The 26,879-nt window shown below is 42.4% G+C and overlaps 1 protein-coding gene across 1 annotated transcript in view; it reads right to left on the reverse strand.

The window, feature by feature from the left end:
• smurf2 (SMAD specific E3 ubiquitin protein ligase 2) overlaps nucleotides 1-26,879 on the reverse strand; it is a 237,643-nt gene that overhangs the window by 80,856 nt on the left and 129,908 nt on the right. Inside the window, exons 4-5 of the mRNA XM_070857868.1 lie at nucleotides 22,631-22,739; nucleotides 66-199 (exon numbers count right to left, since the gene is read on the reverse strand). Of these exons, the coding sequence (XP_070713969.1) occupies nucleotides 66-199; nucleotides 22,631-22,739 (243 nt within the window). The remainder of the gene's footprint in view (nucleotides 1-65; nucleotides 200-22,630; nucleotides 22,740-26,879) is intronic.

Here is a 26,879-nt window from a genome sequence, read left to right on the forward strand (position 1 = left end):
AAAAAAAATATGATCACATCTAGAGCATCAAATTTGTTCTTAGTCTTTAAACTGTTTATACTCACAACCGGTATCTTTAAGGCGATTGATGGCATTGGAAAGGAGTCGCACACAGCCAAGGAAACCTGCACCCTGTTTTTTGTGGATTTTCTTGTGATTCCAAACGCTGATAGTTATAGAATCTGATCTCCCAATATATCTGGAAACAATACAAGAGGTACGAGAATCAGATCAACCATTCATATATTCTATTTGTATTGTTTTGATCAAAGTTGACATCAAAGGAAAAGCGAACAAATTACTCTTTTTCCCCCTTCTCCACATCACAAACTATCCAAGGCAGTAGGCAGATAACAGTCCCAGCCCTCAATAGGAACACAGGAATAGTAGTAGGCTGTTCAGCCCTTCATTCTGTTCTGCCAATTAACGAGATTATAGCTGATCTATATCCTAACTCTATCTACCCATCTTGGCTCTATTACCCTTAATACCCCTGTCTTGCAAAAATCTATCGGTCTCAGATTTAAAATTGTTAATTGAGTTTGCATTTACTGTTTTTTGTGGAAGAGAGTTCCACATTTCTACCACCCTGTGTGTGAAGTAGTGTTGCCCAATTTCTCTCCTGAGTGGCCTGGCTCTGATTTTCTGGACTTCCTCACCAATGGAAAAAGTTTCTCTCTATCTACCCCATTAATTCCCATCAAAATCCTAAAAGCCTCAATAAAAATCACCCCATAACCTTCCATATTCCAGGGAATAGAATCCTAGCTTATGTAATAAGAACATAGAACATAATAGGAACAGGAATAGGCCATACGACCCCTCGAGCCTGCTCCGCCATTCAAAAAGATCATGGCTGATCAGATCATGGACTCAGCTCCACTTCCCCGCCCGCTCCCTATAACCCCTTATCGTTTAAGAAACTGTCTATTTCTGTCTTAAATTTATTCAATGTCTCAGCTTCCACAGCTCTGAGGCAGCAAATTCCAGAGATTTACAATCCTCAGAGAAGGAATTCCTCCTCATCTTAAATGGGCGGCCCCTTATTCTAAGATCATGCCCTCTAGTTCTAGTCTCCCCCATCAGTGGAAACATCCTCTTTGCATCCACCTTGTCAAACCCCCTCGTAATCTTATACGTTTCGATAAGATCGCCTCTCATTCTTCTGAATTCCAATGAGTAGATGCTCAACCTTTCCTCATAAAAGTCAACCCCTTCATCCCCAGAATCAACCCAGTGAACCTTCTCTGAATTGCCTCCAAAGTATATCCTTTCGCATATATGGAAGCCAAAACTGCATGCAGTATTCCAGGTGTGGCCTCACCAATACCTTGTATAGCTTGTAACAAGACTTCCCTGCTTTTATACTCCATTCCTTTGCAATAAAGGCAAAGAGACCATTGGCCTTCCTGATCACTTGCTGTACCTGCATACTATCCTTTTGTGTTTCATGCACATGTACCCCCCAGGTCCCGCTGTATTGTGGCACTTAGCAATTTTTCTCCATTTAAATAATAACTTGCTTTTTGATTTTTTTCTGCCAAAGTGCATGACCTCACACTTTCCAACATTATAATCCATCTGCCAAATATTTGCCCACTCACTTAGCCTGTCTATGTCCTTTTGCAGATTTTGTTTGTCCTCCTCACACATTGCTTTTCCTCCCATCTTTGTATCGTCAGCAAACTTGGCTACATTACACTCAGTCCCTTCTTCCAAGTCGTTAATATAGATTGTAAATAGGTGGGGTCCCAGCACTGATCCCTGCGGCACCCCACTAGTTACTGGTTGCCAACCAGAGAATGAACCATGTATCCCGACTCTCTGTTCTCTGTTAGCCAATCCTCTATCCATGCTAATATATTACCCCCAACCCAGTGAGCTTTTATCTTGTGCAGTAACCTTTTATGTGGCATCTTGTCAAATGCCTTCTGGAAGTCCAAATATACCACATCCACTGGTTCCCCTTTATCCACCCTGTTCATTACATCCTCAAAGAACTCCAGCAAATTTGTCAAACATGACTTCCCCTTCATAAATCCATGCAGACTCCGCCTGACCAAAGTTTGCTTATCCAAATGTCCTGCTACTGCTTCTTTAATAATGGACTTCAACATTTTCCCAACCACAGATGTTAGGTTAACTGGTCTAATAGTTTACTGCTTTTTGTCTGCCTCCTTTTTTCAATAAATCTCTCCTCATAACTTAATCCTTGGAGCCCTGGTAACATTCTGATGAATCTATGCTGCACTCCTCCCAAGACTAATATACCCTTTTTAGTGCATTGCCCAGAACTGTACAGAGTACTTCAGATGTGGTCTAACCAGGGCTTTGTATAGCTGGAGCACCAATGGATAAAAGTGCAGTAGAATTTCATTGATCCAAAGTCTTTCTTTCTTTCTTTCTAACAATCTACAATTTTATTTACATTTTTTGTCACCTCTCTTTCTTCCTCTCCTGAACTCATCAATTCCTGTTGTGGCACAGATCGACTATGCCCAAAAGGCCATTCTTTCTGGAGCCTACAGTGAATGAAGGCTATGTAACATTAGGCAGGATCATAGCCTAGTCTGATTCTACCCTATCCCATCCTCAGCTGACATGGAAACAAGTGGACTTTCTGGCAGGATGGACAGCAATCAGAAACAGGAGCTCTGATTGATGTTCCTCTCCGCATCCCAAAGGTACTGACAACAACTGCCACATCATCCGAGATCAACTAAGAACAGACTAGGAATCAAACCTGGAATTGTATTCTCATTTAGATGCTGATTTACCAACTGAACTATTGAGGGAATCTATTTCTCTACCCTTTTACTGTATCAGATTGACTAAACAGTTTTCACAATGTCACTTTAATAATACCGTTTCAAGGGTTAATGTTAGTGACAAGAATAGATTGGACTCCTTATACTTGGTTGCATGATATGATTTTAACTGTAATGCCTTTATCACAACTTCTACTTTCAATGGGAAGACTTGAAACAGCATATAAATGTTTGGGTTTCTGTATTGAGCCTCAGAAACAATGCAAAGATAGTTTCCCCAATCGAAATATCAGCTACTGCTCCACAAGAACTTGAAAAACATTTTTGTTTGAAAGCTTTTTAAAAATTAAATGTAGAGGACTTTTTTTTTTACAGGAGTGCTTAAGACCACTGCAGGGCCTATTGTAGATTGCATATTGTAGAATCACAGAATGATACAGCACAAAAAGCGACCATTCGGCTTATTATGTCTTTGAAAGATTTGTTCAATCAGTTCCATTCCCCTGCCCTTTCTCTAAAGCCCAGCAAATTATTCCCCTTCAAGTATTCCTTTTTGAAAGTTACAATAAAGTTACATTAGTTAATCATGTATAGGTTGACTGACACCTCAAAACTTTCCTGTATAATCTAATCTAATCCTGGAATAGGGGGAGGGTCCATGTTGTCAGAAGCAGCAAGACGAAATAAAGCTTAAGAGTTATCGAAATCCCAAGATTAGATTGCAGTCTTCTACTAGCATTCTGCATTATCTGGTATATTTTACAATACATACAATTTATATATGCATGCACATATGTAGTAATAGATAGCTACAAATTCCAAAACTATAATTCAAATCAAGGATTCTGATGTCAGCCAGTGAAGTCAGATGCCTGAATCTGAATTACCACCTTGTGCCTCCCTGACAGCTATTTTTGTACACAATGTATATACTAAACGGTTTATTTCAAACAGTAATAAAGCTGAATGAGGTATATGATCTGAAGATTAAAAGACACCCGAGAGAGGTGTTGTATTATGCATTTCTACAAGATGCACTGCAGCAACTCGCCAAGGGTACTTAGTCAGCACTTCCCAAACCTGCGATCTCTACCACCGAGAAGGACAAGGGCAGCAAGCGCATGGAAGCACCATCAGCTGCAAGTTCCCTTCCAAGTTACACATATCCGGACATGGAAATATATCGCCGTTCCTTCATCGTCGCTGGGTCAAAACCCTGGAACTCCCTCCCTTCACCACACGGACTGCAACAATTCAAGGCAGCAGCTCACCACCACCTTCTCAAGGGCAATTAGGGAGGCGCAATAAATGCTGGCTTTGCCAGCCACTCCCACATCACAGGAACAAATAAAACAAAATGCATGTATTAAAACATTATACATGAAATTACTTTTTTTTTTAAATCAACAAAATACACAAATTAACAATCTTGACAGGAATTCTTCCTCTCAGTCTCAACAGTGAATTGTAAGCATTAATGACAATTAACAGTAAAATTCTGAGCTGATGATCCATTCCTTTATTGGAGCAATCATTTTTTTTATTGGCAACCCATCACCACAAATAGAAATTGAAGTTGAACACAGCACAAATAAAACTATATTACAAACACCATACTGTTACAAAAAACTTGGGAATGATTTTCACAATAAACATGAATGTCCTTCACCATCACTTTTGTTATCGAGGTATTTATTTTTAATCATTGTTTAAATGAGCAGAACCAAACATTGAATCAAGTCAAATAAATACCAGTACTTTTCTTTAAATCAATGATATATTGCATGGAACACCTGTCTCAAACACCCTTTTTTAATGAAGTTACCTCACATTTATTGGCTGCAACTTCAATCCTAGGGAAGGGCAGTAATGCAGGAATTATCATGGGTGCATGTCAAATTCCCATAAAAAGTAAGAGAACACTCTCCTGTCTGGTTGGATGATGCAGGAATGGAAAGAACTTTCTTGTGAAATAAATTACATGTAAAGAATGAGGTGGGCATTCTTATTCATATTAGCTAATATTCCTAAAAAGTGAACTACCTGCACAATTACTGAATTCTCATCAGTCACCTTGCTACAAAATTCTATATACTTCAGAACTAGTGTCTGGAGGAAGCCAAGAATATATATTGTGTGTAGAAACACCCCACTTCCTAAAATACATCCTAAAGTTCCACTCTAATGCCGTAACACCCACCCCACCCCCAGGGATATTGCACCATTGTTAATAACATTGTCATTGTAGCAGAACTTCATGTCTTCAGCATTCAATTAAGTTATTTTATAACATTTGGGATTAGATAAAAATTCAGTGGAATACATCTCCCTTTCTAACTCTGCGAAGAGAGAGATAAGCTACCAGTTAATGAAACATTACAGTGGATTTCTCCATCTCCACAACAAATTTAAAGATAATAGATTTCGAGGAAACAGCCTTTTTTTTAAAGAAACTATGGTTGAAGATTCACTTAGTTTTGTGTAGCGTACTTTTCACCCAATATAATTCTACGATGAAAGTTTAAAGATAGGGATTTACAGAAGACTATCAGACTTACAATTATTGGGATCATAAAGTCAGTCCAATTTGCTGACATCCTTTCCAATATGGAACTGATTAATAGTAGCGCTTGAAATATTCAATATTTCCATACAAAACTATCAGCAGAACAAAATAGAATGGTGGACTGTTTGTTTGCCAACATCGAGCTAACCAAAGATCAGGGTCTTCTGGCACAATGTACTGAAGCACTAATTCCAAGCAAAGGCCAAGCATGTCCCCAACAGGATATGGTGGAGTCCAAGACCAGGTCAACAGTAGAGTCCCGGAATAAAAACAGAAAATGCTGGAAATCGCAGCGGGTCAGGCAGCATCTGTGCAGGGAAAGCTGAGTTAAAGTTTCAGTTCGATGACCCTTCATCAGAACTGGAGAGTGTTCGTAAAGAACAAATTCTTAACAAGCACTGAAAGGGGGAGGGGAAGAAAGAACAAAAGGGAAGGTCTGAGATAGGGTGGAAGACAGGAGAGATTCGAGAGACAAAAGGGATGATGGGCCAAATTGAAATGGTAATGCCAGGAGTTAGAAAAACATTAGTCAAGATAGGGTTTGACTGATGGGATAATAACCAGCTGCCATTAGAGACAAGGAGAAAAAAAGAAACAGGCTCAGGGGGTGCAGGGGGAGAAAGAGAGGGAGTCAAAGATTAGCTGTGGTTACGCTCCGAAATTGTTGAACTTGATGTTGAGTCCAGAAGGCTGTAAAGTGCCTAAAACTGAAGATGAGGTGCTGTTCCTCGAGCTTCATTAGAACAGTGTAAGAGACCGAGGACAGAGAGGCCAGAGTGGGAATGGAGTGGAGAATTAAAATGACAGGCGACCGGAAGCTCAGGGTCACACTTGCGGAGTGAACGGAGGTGCACGGCAAAGCGGTCACCCAATCTACGCTTGGTCTCCCCAATGTTGAGGAGACCACATCGTGAACAGCGAATACAGTATACAAAATTGAAAGTACAAGTAAATCACTGTTTCACCTGGAAGGAGTATTTGGGGCCCTGGACAGTGGGAAGGGAGGAGGTAAAAGGGCAGGTGTTACATCTCCTGCACTTGCGCGGAAGGTGCCGTGGGAAGGGGAGGGGGTGACTGCTGAATGGACCAGGGTGTCGCGGAGGGATCACTCCCTTTGGAATGCTGGGAGGGGAAGGGAAGATGTGATTATTGATGGGATCACGCTGGAGGTGGCGGAGATGGCGGAGGGTGATCTGTTGAACGTGAAGGCTGGTGGGGTGAAAGGTGAGGACAAGGGAAACCTTGTCATGGTTCCGAGAGGGAGGGGATGAAGTGAGAGCAGAGGTGCAGGAAATAGGGGAATCCTCTGTTGAAAAAGGAAGACAAGTCAGAGGTTCTAGTGTGAAAGGTGGAGTCATAAGAGCAGATGCAACGGAGATGGAGAAACTGGGAGAATGGAATGAAATCCTTACAGGTGTAAGCATCGGTGTAAACATCGACACAGACTTCAGGATTTTGGACTTTTTTTGGACATTGCTTTTCCATATTTCATTTACTGCAGAAGAGCTGACAGTATGACTGGGACAGGCCCAGGCATGCTCCACAGAAATACACATCAGGTGGGCAGGGATAGTCTGGGACGGGTCAATGACTGAAAGCAGGGACTTCACTGCAGGTAGATGGAGGACCCTTTTGTCAGGTAATGGGAACCCAGAGAGAGATCAGGTAAACTGGTCAGTGCTCAAGCCATCATCCTGGATGAGATAGCCCCAGAGCACAGGAACTTCAGGACAAAGGAAGCTATTGGCCACCCAGACTCGTTGGAGCCTTTAGCCCCAGGAAAAGCCCAGTAATAAAGGCACAGGCTAGAGATGTGATTCATGCACTTTAGTTGGACTGCCTCAGGCAAAGGACTGGTTTTTGGCGCAAGGATTCAGCAAGCAATTTTCAGGTATAAGAGAAGGCAGTTTGCTGCCATTTCTCTCTCGCTCTCTCTCTCTCTTCTTCTATGCTTGCTTGCTTCGTTCAAAGCATTCAAGGACCGAGCACTCCGTCTGGGACGGAGAGAAGAAACCATCATCTACAAACAAAGAGAGCCTCGCTATTTTGACTGGGAAGCTGACCTTGAAGACTGGGACTTGGAAACCACAGATTGGTACCGAACCAGAAGATGCGCCTCATCGGGAGAAGCAGCGGGTAAGCCAAAGGGGTAACTGGTGAGCATTATCCCAGCCCACACCTCCTTTAGATCACCGCATAGTGTGAAAGAGTGTCGTGTGTCCCAACCAAGCCTTAGGGGTTTAGTGGGAAGGTTGTGCGCGGATCATAGGTGTACGCACAATCTGTTGGACAGATTTGGTGGTGCACTATTGATCCAAGCAGGGGCGTTTTAGTCGTGGGTACTTTGCAATGGGGGCCTATTCAGACGAGCCAGTGTTGTGTGTTACACTATGTTTGCTTTACGCCACCAGGATGTGTTTTACTGGAAGCAGATTTGTGCTTTAACTTGAATAAAAACATTGTGATGGTTGAGACCGAAAGATCTGTCTATAATGGAGTATTCTGTTCCCTACTATAATTCCCGGGTCTAGAACTGTTTTAAGGGGTTGGGGGGGGGGGGGGGGGGGGGGGAGGCCACTTACACGGGATGCAGGGTGGGAGGAAGTGTAGTCCAGGTAGTTGTGGGCTATAGTGGATACTGATCGAAAGCATATCCCCAGAGGTGGAAACAGAGAAGTCAAGGAATGGAAGGGAAAAGTCAGAGATGGATCATGTGAAGGTGAGGGAAGGGTGGAAATTGTTTCTTTTTTTCTCCTGGTCTCTAATGGCAGCTGGTCATTGGTTTATTCCGCAGTCACCCCCTCACCTTCCCACAGCACCTTCCCGCGCAAGTGCAGGAGATGCAACACCTGCCCTTGTACCTCCTCCTTTCCCACTATCCAGGGCCCCAAATACTCCGTCCAGGTGAAGGAACGATTTACTTGTACTTTCAATTTAGTATACTGTATTCGCTGCTCACGATGTGGTCTCCTCTACATTGGGGAGACCAAGCGTAGATTGGGTGACCGCTTTGCGGAGCACCCCCGTCCAGTCCGCAAGTGTGACCCTGAGCTTCCGGTCACCTGTCACTTTAATTCTCCACTCCATTCCCACTTTGGCCTCTCCGTTCTCTCTTTGGCCTCTCCGTCCTCTGTCTCCTGCACTGTTTCAATGAAGCTCAATGCATGCTCGAGGAAGAGCACCTGATCTTTTGTTTAGGCACTTTACAGCCTTCTGGACTCAACATTGAGTTCAACAATTTCAGGGCGTAACCGCAGCCAATCTTTGGCTCCCCCCACACCCCCGCCGTGCATTCCCCCACCCTCCCCCAAGCCTGTTTCTTTTTTTCTCCTGGTCTCTAATGGCAGCATTCACACCCTATCTTGACTAATGTTTTTCTAACTCCTGGCATTACCATTTCAATTTGGCCCATCATCCCTTTTGTCGCTCTAATCTCTCCTGTCTTCCACCTCATCACAGACCTTCCCTTTTGTTCTTTCTTCCCCTCCCCCTTCTTTCAGTGCTTGTTAAGAATTTGTTCTTTACAAACACTCTCCAGTTCTGACGAAGGGTCATCGACCCGAAACGTTAACTCTGCTTTCTCTGCGCAGATGCTGCCTGATCCGCTGAGATTTCCAGCACTTTTTGTTTTTATTCCAGATTCCAGCATCCGCAGTATTTTGCTTTTGTTGTAGTAGAATCCTGGGAGCAGGTCAGGCAATGGTGGCTTGGCATTAAATGGCAAAAAAAGACTGGGATAAATAGAAACATTTTAAAAATTAAGGTGTTAAGTTTCCATTGGGGTAATTTTAAAGTAGGAACACATAGCACTCTTAATATACCTCTGGAAGTCTTTAGCACACTTTGTAAATACTCTTGGGTTCACCATAAACCAGTAAGAATGCAAGGGCTTCTGGGGACCCATGTATGAGCACCAGACATCAAAATGTGAATCTGTCTTCATAGGCCAACAGAAATACTTTATCCATGTAAATACTGCAAAAATTGCATTTCATAGGGACAAAATAAAAAGAACACCCCAACAATGGCAACTGAATAATGAGAAACAGCAAGGATTTTCACTTGTATGCAAAACCTGCTTTTACAGTAGGATTTAGTTTAGTATTTAAGCTCTGCTCAAAACCTCTGAACATATTTCTCCTGCTGACAAGGCAGAAATGTCACTGGTCTGTGCAGAGACAGTTTGAATGAGACAAGCATTTGTGCTGGCAACATCTCATTTAGAAAATTACCACCACACTGGTCTTTGTATCAAAGCAAATTAGTTGTTCCTGATCTGGCACAAAGTGAAATAACACTAATAATAACTATTCAAAAGGTATTGAAGAGAACCTCGATCAAAAAGTCACAAACTTAATTTCACTCATTAAAGTCAATTTTAAGCAATCCATACCTATTGCCGCATTGAAGCAAATCCAGAGGTTTGAGAAATTACAACTTGAGCAAGGAATAAATCATCTTACTCAGCACTGGATCATCTGATTTGATCCTGCAATTGCAGATTAAGATCTGTACAAACTTAAAAATATTCTTCAATGTTGACATGGTCTCTGCTTCAATCACCAACTCTGGTAGTGCAGCCTATATCATCACATCTCTCTGTATAAAAAAATTTATCCTAATCTCGGTCCTAAATCTCTTACTTTTAATCTCGTGCTTTTTTTGCACTTGGTTTGACCAATCCAATACTCTCCTGGATGGCCTTCCACCTTGCATCCTCCATAAACTTGAGCTCATGTGAAACTCTGCTACCTGTATCCGAACTGGCACCAAGTCCCGTTCATCCATCACCCTTGTGCTCATTGATTTACAATGGCTCCCGGTTCAACAATGCTATGATTTTAAAATTTCATCCTTCTTTTCAAATCCCTCCATACCTCACCCCTCCTTACCTCTGTAACCTCCACTAGCCCTACAACTCTCCGAGATCGCATGGCTCCGGGTGGGGTGGATTGTAAAATGTTGCGATACATGGGGTATCGTAGTTGTGTGGGGCGGACTGGTTGGGCCGGATGCTCTACACTTGTCCGCCATTGTTCATTGGTTTATATGCAACCTTCAGGGCTGTTGACCAAGGATCGTGTGGCTCTATCGGCCGGCGCGGACACGATGGGCCAAAATGGCCTCATTCTGTGCTGTAAATTTCTGTGTTTCTAGCTCTGCGCTTCTCCAATTCTGGCCTCTTGCGCATGCTCAATTTTCATTGCTCCACCATTGGCAACTGTACCTTCATACACTTCATTCTCCAAACTCACATGAAGAGGTTACCTGAGTGAGGTACACAACGACTGCCGAACCTCAGGAAAATTCAGCTTGCACATTTTACAAATTTTGTTTCCAGCATTCGGTTTGGCAGTGGATATGGTAGAATGTGAAGTCAGGCAGGCTGACTTTGGTGAGCGGGAAGGAGCCATCAGTGGAAAAGCCAGGTTTCAGCAAAACTGACAATGTCTATTTGTTTCTACAAATGAAATGATGGGTTTGATCATGAGAGCATACATTTTTGGAAGGCAATAAAGAGGGGGAAGATTTTTGGGGCGGATCAGGGAAAGGCAAAGGGATCCAAAAGAGGACGAGCAAACAAGAGATTGGGATGGGATGGGGAAGTTTCCAAGATTAGCCACAGAGGAATATGGGAGGTGGGGAAGGTACAAGGAGAGAGAATTGAGGCAGGCTATTGAGGGTGTACATGGTGGGCACAAAGAATTCCAGGTTGATGCAGAAGGAATCTGTGAGGCTATTTAATAAAAACAAGAGTCCAAGAAGGGGAATTTAGCAGAGAAATAGCCACACTGATGGCTGCAGACCAGAAGGCCATGGAACATTTAGTCAGAGGGTTGGGCAGATAGGGAGCCTCATTTTGGTGGCAAAGGGCCAGGAACTGGGTACGGCAAAGAGATAAGGAGACAGAGTGGCTCAGGACCATGGTGGTAACCATTATGTGCAAGGTGACAGAAGCAAAGAGGTTACATCAGCCATAGCAGAAATTCAGGTCTCGCACGTCAGGGTCATCAAACTTTCTACATCTTCAGTCAACAGGTAGTGCAGAATACTAGCTTCACTAATGCACTGTGCCACACATCTCCTGTCTGGCTGAGAACAAATCAATTCAAATCACTCCAGTCTAGCTCTCTAATGCTTTATGGAACAAAAGATTGAGGAATTGCTAAATAGGAGGCTGGGTAGTAGTAACATTGGGGGAAGAACAAGGTCTATGAAGCCTAAAGTAATCCTTGCTATTCATACTATAGGTATGGCTCTGCTTTATATTTTAGAGGAACAAATACAAAGTGCAAAAGCAATTCAAGTTATATCATTTAAATAAAGTTCCATTCGGAGGATTACAAGATGGTGAATTAAGCTGAGTATCAGGAGAGGACCTTTGCTTTGCACAATGTAGCATGCCATCAGTGTGATCACAGTAACAAGACACTAATTACTGCACCTATTAGAAAGATGACAACTGCCTATTAAAACAAACCAGAGCTCATTTCTACCTAACCATTAATCTTTCTGCACCTTTCATTTTTAATTAGCTTGGATCTCATTATTGTGCTTGAAAGTACAGAACCCTGCTGCTGTAATCCACTTTAATCAGAATGCACAAGAAAATCAAACAGCTTCTTTGCATAGTAAAAATAGACTTGCAGCTCAATGTGCTGCTGGAATAAATCACTAGCAATTAGAGATTCAGCTGCAACACATCCAAACATCGTAACACAGTCAAACTTTATTACCAACACCTGGGAATGTACCTTGTTCTTAATCACAGTCATGTTTTTGAAGTTTGTACTCCTCTAGAAAACAGAAGGCTTCACCAGGGAAGTTTTGGTTTCTTATGAGCATATGGCACTCTCAGGCTAGGTATAGCATGATTAGATGCAGAATAAAACTTCCTCCCTCCATTCTGCCCCAACAATGTGCCTTGGTCTAAATTATATGTCATCTTTCTTTGGCATCAGTGTGACATTTTTTGATGCCATTTGAGTAACAAATTAGAGATCACTTATGTAATGCAGTCCATATCAAGCCAAAACTGGGTTGCAGCTGCCAACTTATTTCCAATACAGCCAGCAGACAAAGCAGAATTTCATCCATCAGTTCGGGCTATCAATGGTGAAACTTGTAGTAATAATAATAATAATAATAATAATAATAACAGTACCTTTAAATGTAAAAAAAAATGCCCCAAAGTGCTTCACTGCAGCTGAATCAGGAAAAAAATGGATGGTGAGCCAAAGGAAGTGACACTAGGAAGGGTGGTCAGAGGCGGCTTTTCATAAGTGACTTAAAGGAGGAGAGAGAAGGGGTTTAAGGAATTCATCTGGAGCTCAGGCAGCTGAAGGCATGGCTGCCAATGGTGAGGCGGACGGAGGGGTTGATGAACAAAAGGCTAGAGGCGGAGGCGGGGGAGGATGATGACTGAAGAAGTTACATCGATTGGAATAAGCAATGTTATTAAACAATTTAAACACGAGGATGAAAATTTGAGCCATTGGGAAGAGAGAACCAATAAAGGTCAGCGAGGACAGGGGTGATAAGTAACAAAATGACAAGCTTAAATAAAAATGGTGATGGAGAGAATAATGAGACTGAAGATAAACAAGTCTCCAGAAATTTATAGTTTCCACTTAAAGGAAGGAGGAGAGAAAATTTGTACATGCTTTAGTCATGATATTCCAAAACTCGATTCAGGAATTGTCCTCTTGGATTGGAAAATTGCCAATGCCATCCCATTATTTGACATGGGTGGGAGAGATAAACCAGGAAATTATAGACCTATAATTTCAACATCTGCTGTGCTGAAGTTACTAGAATCTGTTATGAGGGACAGGGTGACTGAGCACTTGGACAAAAATGAACTGATCAGAGAAATGATATATATCAACAATTTAGATTTGAATACAGGGAGTATGATTAAGAAGTTTGCAGATGACACTAAAATTGGCTGTGTGATTGATAATGAAGAGGAAAGTCATGGGCTGCAGGAGGCCATCAATCTACTAGTCAGGTGGGCGGAGCAGTGGCAAATGGAATTTAATTCAGAGAAGTGTGAGGTGATGCACTTTGGTAGGGCTAATAAGGAAAGGGTATACACTTTAAGCCATAGGCCACTTAATAGTGGAGATGAACAAAGGGACCTTGGAGTGCTCGTCCACAGAACTCTTTTTGATGGAAACTAAAACATTAAATCGTGGCCCCCCGATCTGGGGGACACACCAAACATTTTCAAGGCCCTTTTTTTTGTGGTTTTTTTTGGGCACTAAAATCATATTTTTTTCTCCAAGTGCCCCCTAAAAAGGGGAGGGGTACTCATCCACAGAACTCTTTTGGGAGGAAATTGAAACATTAAATCATTAAATCGTGTCCCCCCCCCTGATCTGGGGGGCACATCAAACATTTCCAAGGCCCTTTTTTTGTTTTTTGGGGGGTTTTTTGTGTTTTTTTAAAAAGTTTTTTTGGGCACTAAAATCATATTTTTTTTCTCCAAGTGCCCCCTATAAAAGGGGAGGGTTGCTCGTCCACAGATCCCTGAAATTAGCAGGCCAGATGGATAAGGTGGTTAAGAAGGCATATGGAATACTTGCCTTTATTGGCCGAGGCATAGAATATAAGAGCAGGGAGGCTATGCTTTAATTGTATAATACTTTGGTTAGGCCCCAGCTGGAGTACAGCGTGCAGTTCTGGTCGCCGTATTATAGGAAGGATGTGATTGCACTAGAGAGGTTTACTAGGATGCTGCCTGGAATGGAGGATCTTAGTTATGAGGATAGATTGGATAGGCTGGGTTTGTTCTCATTTGAACAGAGGAGGTTGAGAGGAGACCTCATTGACGTGTACAAAATATTGAGGGGCCTGGACATAGTGGACAGAAAGGATCTATTTCTATTGGTGGAGGGGTCTATTATGAGGAGGCATAGTTTTAAGGTGGTTGGTGGAAGGTTTAGAGGGGATTTGAGGGGGGGGATCTGGAACTTGCTGCCTGGAAGAGTGGTGGATGCAGAAACCCTCACCACTTTTAAGAGATGGTTGGACGGGCACTTAAAGTGCAGTAATCTGCAGGGTTACGGACCTAGAGCTGGTAATTGGGATTAGACCTTTTGTTGGATGGTGCAGATATAATGTTAAGTACTGCAGGGAATAGAATACGGCCAGGGTGATCTCCTGGACTAGTTTTGATCGCCTGGATGGGTCGGAGAGGAATTTTCCCAGATTTTTTCTCCCTAAATTGGCCTGGGTTTTTATCTCTCCCAGGAGATCACATGGCTCCGGTTGGGGTGGAGTGTAGAATGTTTTAGTATAAGGGATGTCGTAGTTGTGGTGAGGCGGATTGGTTGGGCTGGGTGCTCTTTGCCTTTCTGTCATTGTTCATAGATTTATATGTAACCTTTAGGGCTGCTGACCAAGGGCCGTGTGGCTCTTTGTCGGCCGGCATGGACACGATGGGCTGGAATGGCCTCTTTCTGCGCTGTAAATTTCTATGTTTCTTAAAGCCAGAATGGATTTATAAAGGGAAAATCATGTCTAACTAACCTAGTTGAATTTTTTGGAAGGCGTCACTAACGTGGTAGATAAAGGGGTGTCCATGGATTTTACTTATGTAGACTTCCATAAGGCATTCGACAAGGTTCTACACAAGAGACCATTAGGTAGTGTATGGAATTGGAAGCAACCTTTTGACATGGGTAGGAGGCCGGAGACAGCGAATAGGGATAATGGTTATGTATTCCAATTGGAAGGATGTGACTAGTGGTGTCCCCCAGGAGAGTGAGGGAATGGTGGAGCAGATTGACAGCACGTTAGTACCATGGCGAATGATCAGCCAGAGGATAGACAGTTTGGAGTTTCAAAGTGCAGTTGTAAGTGACTTGGGCAAAGAGTTTTTCCCCCCGGAATTGGTATCAGAAGGAAATAGTTAAAGGAATACGAGTAGTGAGGGATACAAGTAACTATTCAAAAATTACCTTGCCTGTGATCCAAGACAGTGAAAGTAAAGAGGCTATGAGAAGTGACAACGTCAAGGGATGGACATGAATAGGAGTTTATATTGAGGAAGTGTGTCAGGGAGGGTGGCAATTTATGAGGGTAGAGTGAACTGAAATAAAGATTGAAATCACCAAAGATGAGAAGCACAATGTAGACAGGAAGAAAGAAAATATCTTGGTGAGAAACTCAGTGGGCTTGGGAGCAGGAAACAAAGGTGATTTTTAAAGGAGAGGCCAGAGGGGTGGAACAAGATGAAGTGCTTGAAGGAAAAGGTATCAGAAGAGATGGAGAAGGGATCAAGGTGTCGGCAGCCATGAACCAAGTTTGTCAAAGCCAGGATGTCAATGCAATCTTCTACAACAAGATCATGGATGGCAAGGCCTTGTTTGAGTGAATGTACATTCTGGAGGGAAATGCAAAAAGGAGTGGCGACTGTATATCCGCTGGCAGATTCCAAGGTTAAGCGATTCCAAGGTGTGAGCAGGGCAGAAAGGAAGTTGGCGATGTTAAGCCCCAGTGGACAGTGAACTACCTGGTCCCCATTCTTCCTGGTGCTTTATTACTAAAAATCACATTGTCGCAACTATTTATTACAATCAGATCTAACTGCGTCTGCCTATATACTTTCAGTATGTACGTATATTAAGACAAGAATAATTTTATTTCATCATGATGTCAAAACAATTCCTAAATCAGATGATGGCATAGTCCACAAAAATACCCAAATACAGCCTGGAGACATTTTGCTTTGTAATACATATTATAATACAATACATATTACAATACAATACATTGACATATCCCTTAGCTGGTGCTTAACTGAGGTCAAAGCAAATGTGTTCTTTGAAGCGGAAGTCATTCCTATTCCGAGGGGGAAAAAAGCCGTAAATAATATTGTTCCAAGTTTTCATATCACCATTAATATAAATAGATCTAAATGCAATACTGTTTCCATGGTTAACACATTCCTTTAAATATGCACGATTCTCATGATTAACTAAATTCACTTTTTCTTGAATTGGCTGAATGCTGGAGTCGAGGGCCAAGCTCTGTCGCCTTTGCGGAGCCATTTCCTAAAGGTTACCACAGGGCAATGTCGTACCACTAGGGAAATACACAATTGATGTCTCACAGAGAAAAAAGCTCAGTATCGGGTGTGTGATGCTTTCTCTTTGGACACACTCCAGAATGGCAACTATGAATATGTGGAAACCCTAATCCTTGTTAACAACGAATAACCTTAAACCTTAAAAAAGAACCCGTTACAATAAATCATGAGAACAAAAAAAAATGGGTAGGGCACCTGGCAAGCATCAACATCCCTGGCTATTTTTAGTAGCAGACAGCAACCTTTCAAAATTCTTATCTTGTAACATTGAGTGCGCAAAGTAAGGCACGCACTACGGAAATCACTGTACAGTATATGCAGTGCAACGGAGGCATCGTTAAGCTGCTCATCATAAACTCGGGGGTGAAAACTCAGTTGAGTTTTGAACTACAAATACTGGCTACAATTGTTACTTTAAAAAGTCAAAGGGTCTTTACACTAAAATTACAGAACTTTTATAACTGTTTTGGGGATAAATCCCTTCCATTCACAACCCCCCCGCCAAAATCAGTGTATGAGCCATGCATGAACTGCAGCCAAGAGGCTAGGTGCCAATGCTTCAAGAAATGCGTGAGTGCACCTACAGGAAGAAATCAGCGCCACAGAAACTCAGCATGGGAAATCAAATTCAAAGTCCCACTACTGAATTGCACAATACATTATTTGTTCAAAGTGCTACTCCACCCAAATAAAATAAAGAGCAGGTGGCAAGTTGTGCAGTCAGTTAATTGCACAGTCATCATAATCATAGGCGATCCCTCGAACGAGGATGACTTGCTTCCACGAGTTCACATGTTTCAATGAAGGACCCGATGTACCAGTCCTGAACTCCAATTGAAGGGTGGAAGATGCCTGTGCATGGATTTTTTAAAAAGTGTGGTGACCGTTGCACATTAGCCACGAAACAGGCTTGACAGAGCTAGGCCTTTATCCAGTGGCAAGGGTTAACCAGGACGACTGGAGACCAGCTCTGCTACATGGACCTAGTGCACACACATATTGCAGTGTTGGCTGGCACGTGCTTCCCCTGGGTCCTCAGCTCTTCCCCTGGGTCCCCATACCCTCATTCGCCACAAACTCTCGCCGCATCTCCGCCACAATCACCCACCAAATCTCTGCCACGATCCCTCATCACTCCTCCGCCCTGGTCACTCATCGCAAGTCCGCCACGACCTTCCCGCTCCTCCGCTGCACCAGGGCCCCGCCGATGCTTCTGCCCACGCTCCAAACTGCGGCCTGGGTCCCCCAGTCGCCCACCTCAGCCGTTGCACATTTGTGTCGGCTCGCACTGGAAGCTGGAGTGGCACGCTCCAGCTCTTATACTCCCGACCTGCGGCGGTGTCCTCTCGTAGATCGGGGTGGCCCACAACCACTGGAAATTGCACTGAACTTGATGCCCCGATGGCTCAGCTGTAGAACTCATGAGGGAGGACCACAAAGTTCAATCCACGTTCTGTGCCAAGTTAGCAGATCTCAACCACTGCATGACAGGAGTGTTACAAATGCCTTCAGCACCCCCTGGGTTAGGGAGCGGAAAATCATACTTTTGATCACAATCCTGCAATCCATGTTGTAAGTGCATACATGTACAATGGGCAAGGACGGGATCAGGCTTGGTTTTGAGGCACATCATAATAGAATAGCCTGTCGACACACAGCAACAGACAACAGTAACTTTTAGACAAGTGCTGATAAACTATAAAGTCAGAGTGAACAGACACCCAGAACCGACCATCACTGAGGATTGATTCAATTCATATACGCCATTTGAAAATTTTGCTTAAACTTTTTTTACGTTAGCACATTCCAGTACAATGCAAAAAATCTTTACACTGTAAAACTGAACTGCTATTTCCTTCTCAATCTTGTAACATTTCTTTTTGGCCACTTCAAGACAGCAGTTTTGCGCTAATGTCCGCGATACAGAACTGAAACCGCAAGGACAATATTTTCTTCACTACTGCAGTTGGCAGTGAGTTTGGTGCACACTGAAAAATTTAAGTCTCAGCTAAAAGAAGCATGGAATGAGAAAAATCACTATTTTGCACATTAAGCTAATCCTTTTACTAGGTTGCCACTCTAGTGCGGTACTGACTCAGGCAATTAACTTTCTGCTCTCATTCTGTTTAAGGTGGGTAGACATTAAATTCCTGGCCGCTGCTTTTTATTTCATACTGGGGGAACTGTCTTGCACCCTCTGTAAAAATGTGAATGTTCTTTGCTTGGCATCCAATTTTCCTTCACCAGTATAAGCATCATCCTTTTCACATAACGAGTCAAACAGAATAGCGGGAATGGAAGGTTGCACTGTTGGAATGGCCATCCTTCTCATGTGATGGTAAATCAATATGTGTCTATTCTGGTGGTTGAAAAGGGACGTTAAAGAATCCATGGCATTATTTGGAGAGAGTTTTCACAGTGATCTAGCCAAACACTGTCCTCAATGCAGTACCATCAAAAACAGATTTGTCATTTAACTCAGTTACTTGTGGGATTTTCAGTACGCAGAAGAGCTGGCATGTTTATCTACATAACAGTCGCTGTATTTCAAAGAAGCTCACTGTGCAAGTGGTCTCTGAGAAACACGATATAAATTCAACATTTATTTCCATCATGGGTGCCACCTCATTCTCGAGTACATATCCATCACCATTCAGCAAACCTAGCTTGCTGCTCGTTGTAGAAAAATGCCCACAGCCCTGTCCCAGGAATTAATGTCCCTTGGAGTATTCAATCTCATTTCATACTTATCCCTATAACTTTGGATTCCATTTCCCAAATATTTTTTCAGGAGTTAATTAAGAAAGCATTAACTGCTTTTTAAATGCTCCACCACTGGCATCCGTGCCTTCAGCTGCTTAGGTCCGAAGCTCTGGAATTCCCTTCCTAGATCTCTCCGCCTGTCTACTTCTCGTTCCTCCTTTCAGACTCTCCTCAAAACCCCTCTCTCCGACCAAGCTTTTGGTCACCTGCCCTAATATCTCCTTATATGGCTCAGCGTCAATTTTTTTTTGATAACACTCCTGTGAAGCACCTTGGGATGTTTTACTACATTAAAGGCGCTATATAAATATAAATTGTTGTTGTGTCCGGATTTGTTTCCCATTCTACAAATAACTAAATGAATAAGTGGCTGAAACATGATTTCCGTCCTAAAATTATGCTCCCATTTGGAGACATAACACACAATGGAGGCGAGCAATCACATCGCTTGAGCTTTGAAAAGACACTTGTGGAATAAATTGGGCAATATAATGTTCCTGTTGTCCATCATCTCTCTATTTCTCAGTAAAACAGAACCATAAACACCAGAATACTTTAATTTATATGATGCCATATCAACTACATTAAAATCAACATACATAATTATACCCGTAACATGTTCTATGTGCCTCCAGGTTTTGGTAAAATATAAAAACATTTAAATTTAAATGCGACCTAGCTCTATACACCCACCAAGAATAAAGTAGCAGTCAATAAGCAGAGGCAGTAATTCAATCTTAAGAACCCGCAGCAGTCGAACTCTACATCATTCTCACCATTTACAATATTTCCAGAAGTTATTGTATATATTTTTCTAGGGATTTGCATTTTCTGATTGCACCTGGAACATATTGTAAAATGAATTCCAGAACATAGTAGCTAATTGTTCTGTTATTTTGCTTATGAAAATGATCCGATTGCCATTTCTGATTCTATAGGCAACCTTGTAGCCAGTGAACTTTACGAATTACACCCAATTAAATACTATTCCTAAACGGCAAAGGAAATGTAGACATTAATTACCTGCAAACAAGCATGATAACCTACTGGCATGGATCACGGGAGCCACAATATACAGGAAACTGTAAGGCTGTTCATCTTATTTGTAGAAATAGAAACAATTATTTTGATTTATTCCTGCTCCCCCCCAATGGATTAATACAAACGCAAAGACCAACTGTGTTACTGTACAACACTATGACCTTTTCAAATCCTACTGGTTTCATTGTATACTGCCTTCTTATTCAATGAAACTGTAGCTGTGTACAGTTATGCATGCATTTCTGCATTTACTTTTAAAGGAAATCACAGCAAAATATGTACAACTATCTACAATTATCAGCAAGGAACATTCTGCAGGCATGTCGGCCCTAATCTGTTTTAATCTTGAGACAGCAATCAAATGAACAAGTTGGCACTTTGCCATTGAGACACCATCTGTCATCCATGGCATGTAAGCTATTTCCTGTTACACTGCATGTATCTTAGGTCAGTCGCAGTCTGCTTTTAATCCAAAAACTTAGTGTGGCATACTGCAAATATACTGTTTTCCAGGGGTTTTGACACACATACAATACCGTGCATGTTTTTACAAATCAACACCATCATTCCTAATCGAGAGTCTGATATATTTTTTAAAAATAAATAATTGCTTTTAACATCATCATATTGCATATTAAAAACAAAAGCACTCCAAGTCATCAGAGTTTAAATCTCCTCCACTATGGCAATATTTCAAAATACAGTAAGGCTGTATTTCATAAGTAATGATTTGATAATTTCAGCATGTGCCAAGGACAAATTCTGCAGGAATAAAGGAGAATAATTCTGTAGAGGAAGTACTGCCACAATATTAAGTACTCAATTCTCTTCCCCGCTCCCCCCCCCCCCCCCTCCATTTTAGATTCCTCAGTTTTTGAGTTTAATAAATTGTAAATGATACGGATTAATCTTCAATTGAAAGACATGTAGTCCAGAAGAACAACACTTCATCTAACCAGAAGCAAACTAGATGCACTTCCCTGAGATTCGGTACCAGGATCATTGCACAGCACTTTTGGCAGCTGATACGATTGGGTTATTGATGGGGATTTTTTTATAAAAGATATTTTTCCTCCTCTTCTTGGATATCTCTGTGCCATGCCTTGGGCAAGTGATTTGCTGTGGTAAGGAGTGCGATTTCTTGTTCCTCAGATCCACTCAGGAACTACCATGGGCATTGTCTTCCAGGACGCTTAATGCAAAATTGCAGTAATCATAGCAAACTGCACTATATATGGCAAGTATAGAAACTCCTAGGATTTGTCTCAAATGGTTCATCACCCACCTCACTTGCCTTAAACATCCACAGCCCTTAGGCAGATAGCTGACTTGTTCCCAGACCTACATTAATACCATTATGAAACTAGATGCTGACAGGTGCACATTCTCCTTAGTTTCTCTTTATATAACAATGCATCTGCCCTCCACCTGGAATCCTTTCAGGTAATGTCAAAGCATGCTCTATCATGCTAAGTTTTTAAAATACAGGCCAATTGGAAGCAGAGCATTTTTTTCTCAACACGATTTTCTTCTATTCCTCCCCCCACCCCACATAGAAATCTGAACAAATGACCTTGCTCCACAAGTCCCTCTCCTGTTTTTAAACCAATTATGAACAAACACTTTATCTTTGATGGGACAAAAACTCTTCTTGGCATAACCAAATAACCCTTTGAGGCATTATTCTGTTGTGGTAGAAATTAATTAATTTGGTAGATACATAATAGAATGAAGTATTTCTTTTTAACAGCACCCCTCTTTCAACCCATTTACAAAGTCTATATCGGATATGTGCAGTAAAGTATGCAACAATTTCTTGATCTCATTCTCCAGAGCATTAGTTTATTACGGCAGCCTTGCACATTCGAGTTTCAACATTCACGTGCCATGGTGTAGCAGGACATGGGTTTCAATCCATAACTTTTAGCCCACGATCCCAGCATCATCCATGCCAACACAGTCTGTCCCCCATCCCCCAATTTCATATCACAGCCTTCAGACATATATAAAGTTGCATTGGTCAAGCTAGAAAAAGGAACCTCACGATCAAAAATCTACAGGTATATAACGAGAAGACATTTATCCCAAAACAAAATTGCTATGGTTATGAGACGGCTGTAAGTAATAATTCCCAGTACACTCAGTCTGGTATTGGTAAAGATACTTTGGGCTGATTTTTTAGCTTTTCTTCTTCCAGGACATTAGGTAGATACAAATTCACACTTGTCAGACCAAGAATAGCATGTAAAAACTCTCTCTTTCCAAAGAGACAACTCATATTTTTCCAAAAGATTTAAAACAGAAATGTTTTTGTTTGCAAACATTTGACTTGGCAATATTATCTATGATGTACTTTTCATTGCAATAATAATTATTGGAATTTAATCAAGTACTCACAGATCATAATGCTGATTCCACTTTGGGTCTAGGGTGTTCTTCACTGTGTCTGTAGAATGGCACTGCCCTGACCCATCTACTACCACCTTTGCAAAGGGATCAGGGAGTCCTAAAGGGAAACAAAAAAAACAGTATGAAATTTTGTTCAGTTACTTTGCCATGTCAATTTTCTCACAGAAAAGATATACAGGTATTTCTATTTGTTCTTAGAAAGTTATACACTAGAATGACATTTTAATAATACTGTATACAAATCACACCATTTTTATGAAGACTTTTTCCTTAAAAGAAAACTCCTCTTCTCATCCCCCACAAAAAGAAGTATTTCACCCTCCTCTCCAAAAGCAGTGGTTCATGCTGCAATGCGGTACTCTAGGCAAGGCATAGTACCAACTCGGAGAACTATTGATAATGTTTTTGATGAAGACTTTCCTTCAAGCAGTTTTAAAGATGGGTCTGCTCCAAAATGTTAATTTGTCTGTGCACTCCACAAATGCTCACTGGCATGCTGTGTATAACTTCCAGCATTTTCTGCTTTTATTTCAGATTTCTAACATCAGCAGGACTTTGCGTTTCACCACATAGCACTGCTGTACCCAACTGCAAAGCATCATTGGCAAAGGTCTGGAAGCAGATCACTGCTGTTTGAAGCTGGGCAACATGAGAAGACCACAAAATAGTAATCTTAACAAAATACAAGACAATTATAGTACACAGTCCATCCCATGATCATCATCATAGGCAGTCCCTCGGGATCGAGGAAGACTTGCTTCCACTCTTAGCATGAATTCTTAGGTGGCTGTATAGTCCAATACGAGAACCACAGTTTTTGTCACAGTTGGGAAAGGGTGGACAGGGAGCCTAGTTTGTCACACGCTCCTTCCGCTGCCTGCGCTTGATTTCTGCATGACAAAATATACAAGGCAACAGCAGCAGGTCCAGAACAAAGGGAGTAATATTGATGGAGATAATGAGCAAGTCCAGGGGGCTGAACGAATACATTAGTCTGCAATCAGGTAGGGAAAACAGTGATTTTGCTCTTAGTGTCAGCTGTGGTTCAGTGGGTAGCATTCAAGTCTCACTCCGGGGACTTGAGCACATATTTAGGATGACACTCCCAGTGCAGTACTGAGGGAATGCTGCACTGTCGGAGGTACCGTCTTTCACATAAGACATTAAAAAGGGGCGCCGTCTGCTCTCAGGTGGACATAAAAGATCCCACGGCACTATTTCGAAGAGGAGCAGGGGAGTTATCCCCAGTGTCCTGGCCAATATTTATCCCTCGATCAACATAACAAAAATAGTTCATCTAATCATTATCACATTGCTGTTTGAGAGAGCTTGCTGTGTGCAAATTGGCTGCCAAGTTTCCCATATTACAATAGTGACTACACTCCAAAAGTACTTCATTGGCTGCAAGGAGCTTTGAGACATCCGGTAGTCGTGAAAGGCGCTATATCAATGTACGTCTTTCTTTCTTTAACTGAAAGTAACTCTACTCCCAAATGTCCTCTCGATACACTCTTGAAGGCCCCATGCAAAAGATTTAGACTTTTAAAATCGCTAAAATTTTTAAAAACATGATCTACCTTGACAACAGTCATAACTGCCCTTGACACAAGCACTCTTGTTTCAGAAGACTACCATCAAGTAATTTGTACTTGTCATTTTTGTCATGTCTACCATTGAATTTCCCCAATAACTACTCTGATGCTGTATGGAAATCAATAAAGTGATTGCTATATGATGTATGTGTCATTCTGCACATGTATGAAATACCTTCCAGAACAAATCACATCCTTACTAACAGGAAAGAAGTGAGATCATCTTTTGGAAAAGTCCACAATCTTATCATTCCCTCTCCCCAGCAACCCTGGAGAAAATCTATATACATTAGATCACTATGTTCGACTACATTTCACTGAAAAGTCTCATTACCCTGCCCTACTTTGAGCTCCCACCCACCCCACACCAACCCTACTCTACTTTCCAGTTCCAAGAGTTTAGTATCGAAAGGTCGAACATTCAATCATTTTTCCCAGAAACAAAGTGAAAGGAACTTTTATTTTGTACCATTAATTCTACAAATGTTGAAGCAAATGGGGCAGTAGGCAGTGCTTTGAATTCAATGCATCAGAAGTGATAATATGTAACTGGATGTTGTCACAGTTCCAAATGTGTGGGTTGTATTTTTTCATGAAATCCATTAAGAACCAGAGATGTGTTGGGACTACTAGATTATGGAAGTAAATGCAGGACAGAAGAAAATAGGAGACACAGAAAGACCCTCCACCCCCCCCCCACCCCCACTAAAAAAAAACTTAATTTTTTAACATGAAACAATTGCCTTTTTCTGTTATATATGAAATACTCAGGTCACTGAATTGAATTTGGCCCACATTTTTTGGCAGCCTTTTAACAGTGCATTGCTCCAAGAGGTGTACAGTACAACTCGTTTTCCCCTCAACAACAAATGGGCAAGTATTTTTAATTGCAGAAATCAGGCAAAAAAATATCAAGTAGTAATGGTGAGGCAAGGGGAAGTTGTCATAATACTTTAAATAAATAAGAGCTAGTGTAGGAAGGACCTATTTCCCTTAAGAGGGATCAATAACAAGGGGGCATAGATTTAAAGTAGCTGGTAGGAGGTTTAGAGGGGATTTGAGGGGAAATTTCTTCACCCAGAGGGTGGTGGCGGTCTGGAACTCATCATAGGCAGTCCCTCAGAATCGCGGAAGACTTGCTTCCACTCTAAAAATGAGTTCTTAGGTGACTGAACAGTCCAATATGGGAACCACAGTCTCTGTCTGTTGCACCTGTGACAGTCGTTGAAGGAAAGGGTGGGTGGGACTGGTTTGTCGCACGCTCCTTCTGCTGCCTGCGCCTGTTTTCTGCATGCTCTCGGCGACAAGACTCGAGGTGCTCAGCGCCCTCCCGGATGCACCTCCTCCACCTAGGGTGGAATTTGGCCAGGGACTCCCAGGTGTCAGTGGGGATGTTGCATTTTATCAAGGGGGCTTGAAGGATGTCCTTGAAATAATTCCTCTGCCCACCTTGGGCTCGCTTGCCATGTAGGAGTTCCAAGTAGAGCGCTTGCTTTGGGAATCTTGTGTCAGGCATGTGAACAATGTGGCCCGCCCAACGGAGCTGGTCGAGTGTGGTCAGTGCTTCGATGCTGGGGAATGTTGGCCTGATCGAGAACGCCAACGTCGGTGTGTCTGTCCTCCCAGGGGATTTGTAGGATCTTGCGGAGACATCGTTGGTGGTATTTCTCCAGCGATTTAAGGTGTCTACTGTATATGGTCCACGCCTTTGAGCCATACAGGAACATCCATTTCGGCTGCCCCCAAAAGTTTGTCACCATCTCCGCGATGACATGCAAGCTGTAATCCTGACCAACGGATCCATCACAAACCCAATCCACATCCAGACCGGGGTCAAGCAGGGCTGCGTCATCACGCCAACTCTCTTCTCGATCTTCCTCGCTGCAATACTCCACCTCATACTCAACAAGCTCTCCGCTGGAATGGAACTAAACTACAGAACCAGTGGGAAATTGTTCAACTTTCGACGTCGCCAGGCCAGATCCAAGACCATCCCAACTTCCGTCGTCGAACTAGAATACGCGGACGTGCTTGCATCTGTGCAGAGACTGAACTTCAAATCATAGTCAACATCTTCACTGAGGCATACGAAAGCATGGGGCTTACGCTAAACATCCATAAGACAAAGGTCCTCCACCAACCTGACCTCGCGACACACCACTGCCCCCCCCCCCCCCCCCAGTCATCAAGATCCACGGCGCAGCCCTGGATAACATGGACCACTTTCCATACCTCGGGAGCCTCTCGTCAGCAAGGGCAGACATCGACGACAAGGTTCAACACTGCCTCCAGTGCGCCAGCGCAGCCTTCGGTCGCTTGAGGAAAAGTGTGTTCGAAGACCAAGCCCTCAAATCTGCCACCTAGCTCATGGTCTACAGAGCTGTAGTGATACCTGCCCTCCTGTATGGCTCTGGAACTCACTGCCTGAAAGGGTGGTGGAGGCAGAAACCCTCACCACATTTAAAAAGTACTTGAATGTGCACTTGAAGTGCCGTAACCTGCAGGGTTACAGACCTAGAGCTGGAAAGTGAGATTAGGCTGGATAGCTCGATTTGTTGGCCGGCACGGACACAATGGGCCAAAATGGCTTCCTTCCGTGTTGTAAATTTCTTTGATTCTAGGATCAGAAAAATTAGTTGAGAGAT

The sequence above is a fragment of the Pristiophorus japonicus genome, chromosome 16 (genome assembly GCF_044704955.1).
Source record: "Pristiophorus japonicus isolate sPriJap1 chromosome 16, sPriJap1.hap1, whole genome shotgun sequence".
Taxonomy (NCBI): domain Eukaryota; kingdom Metazoa; phylum Chordata; class Chondrichthyes; family Pristiophoridae; genus Pristiophorus; species Pristiophorus japonicus.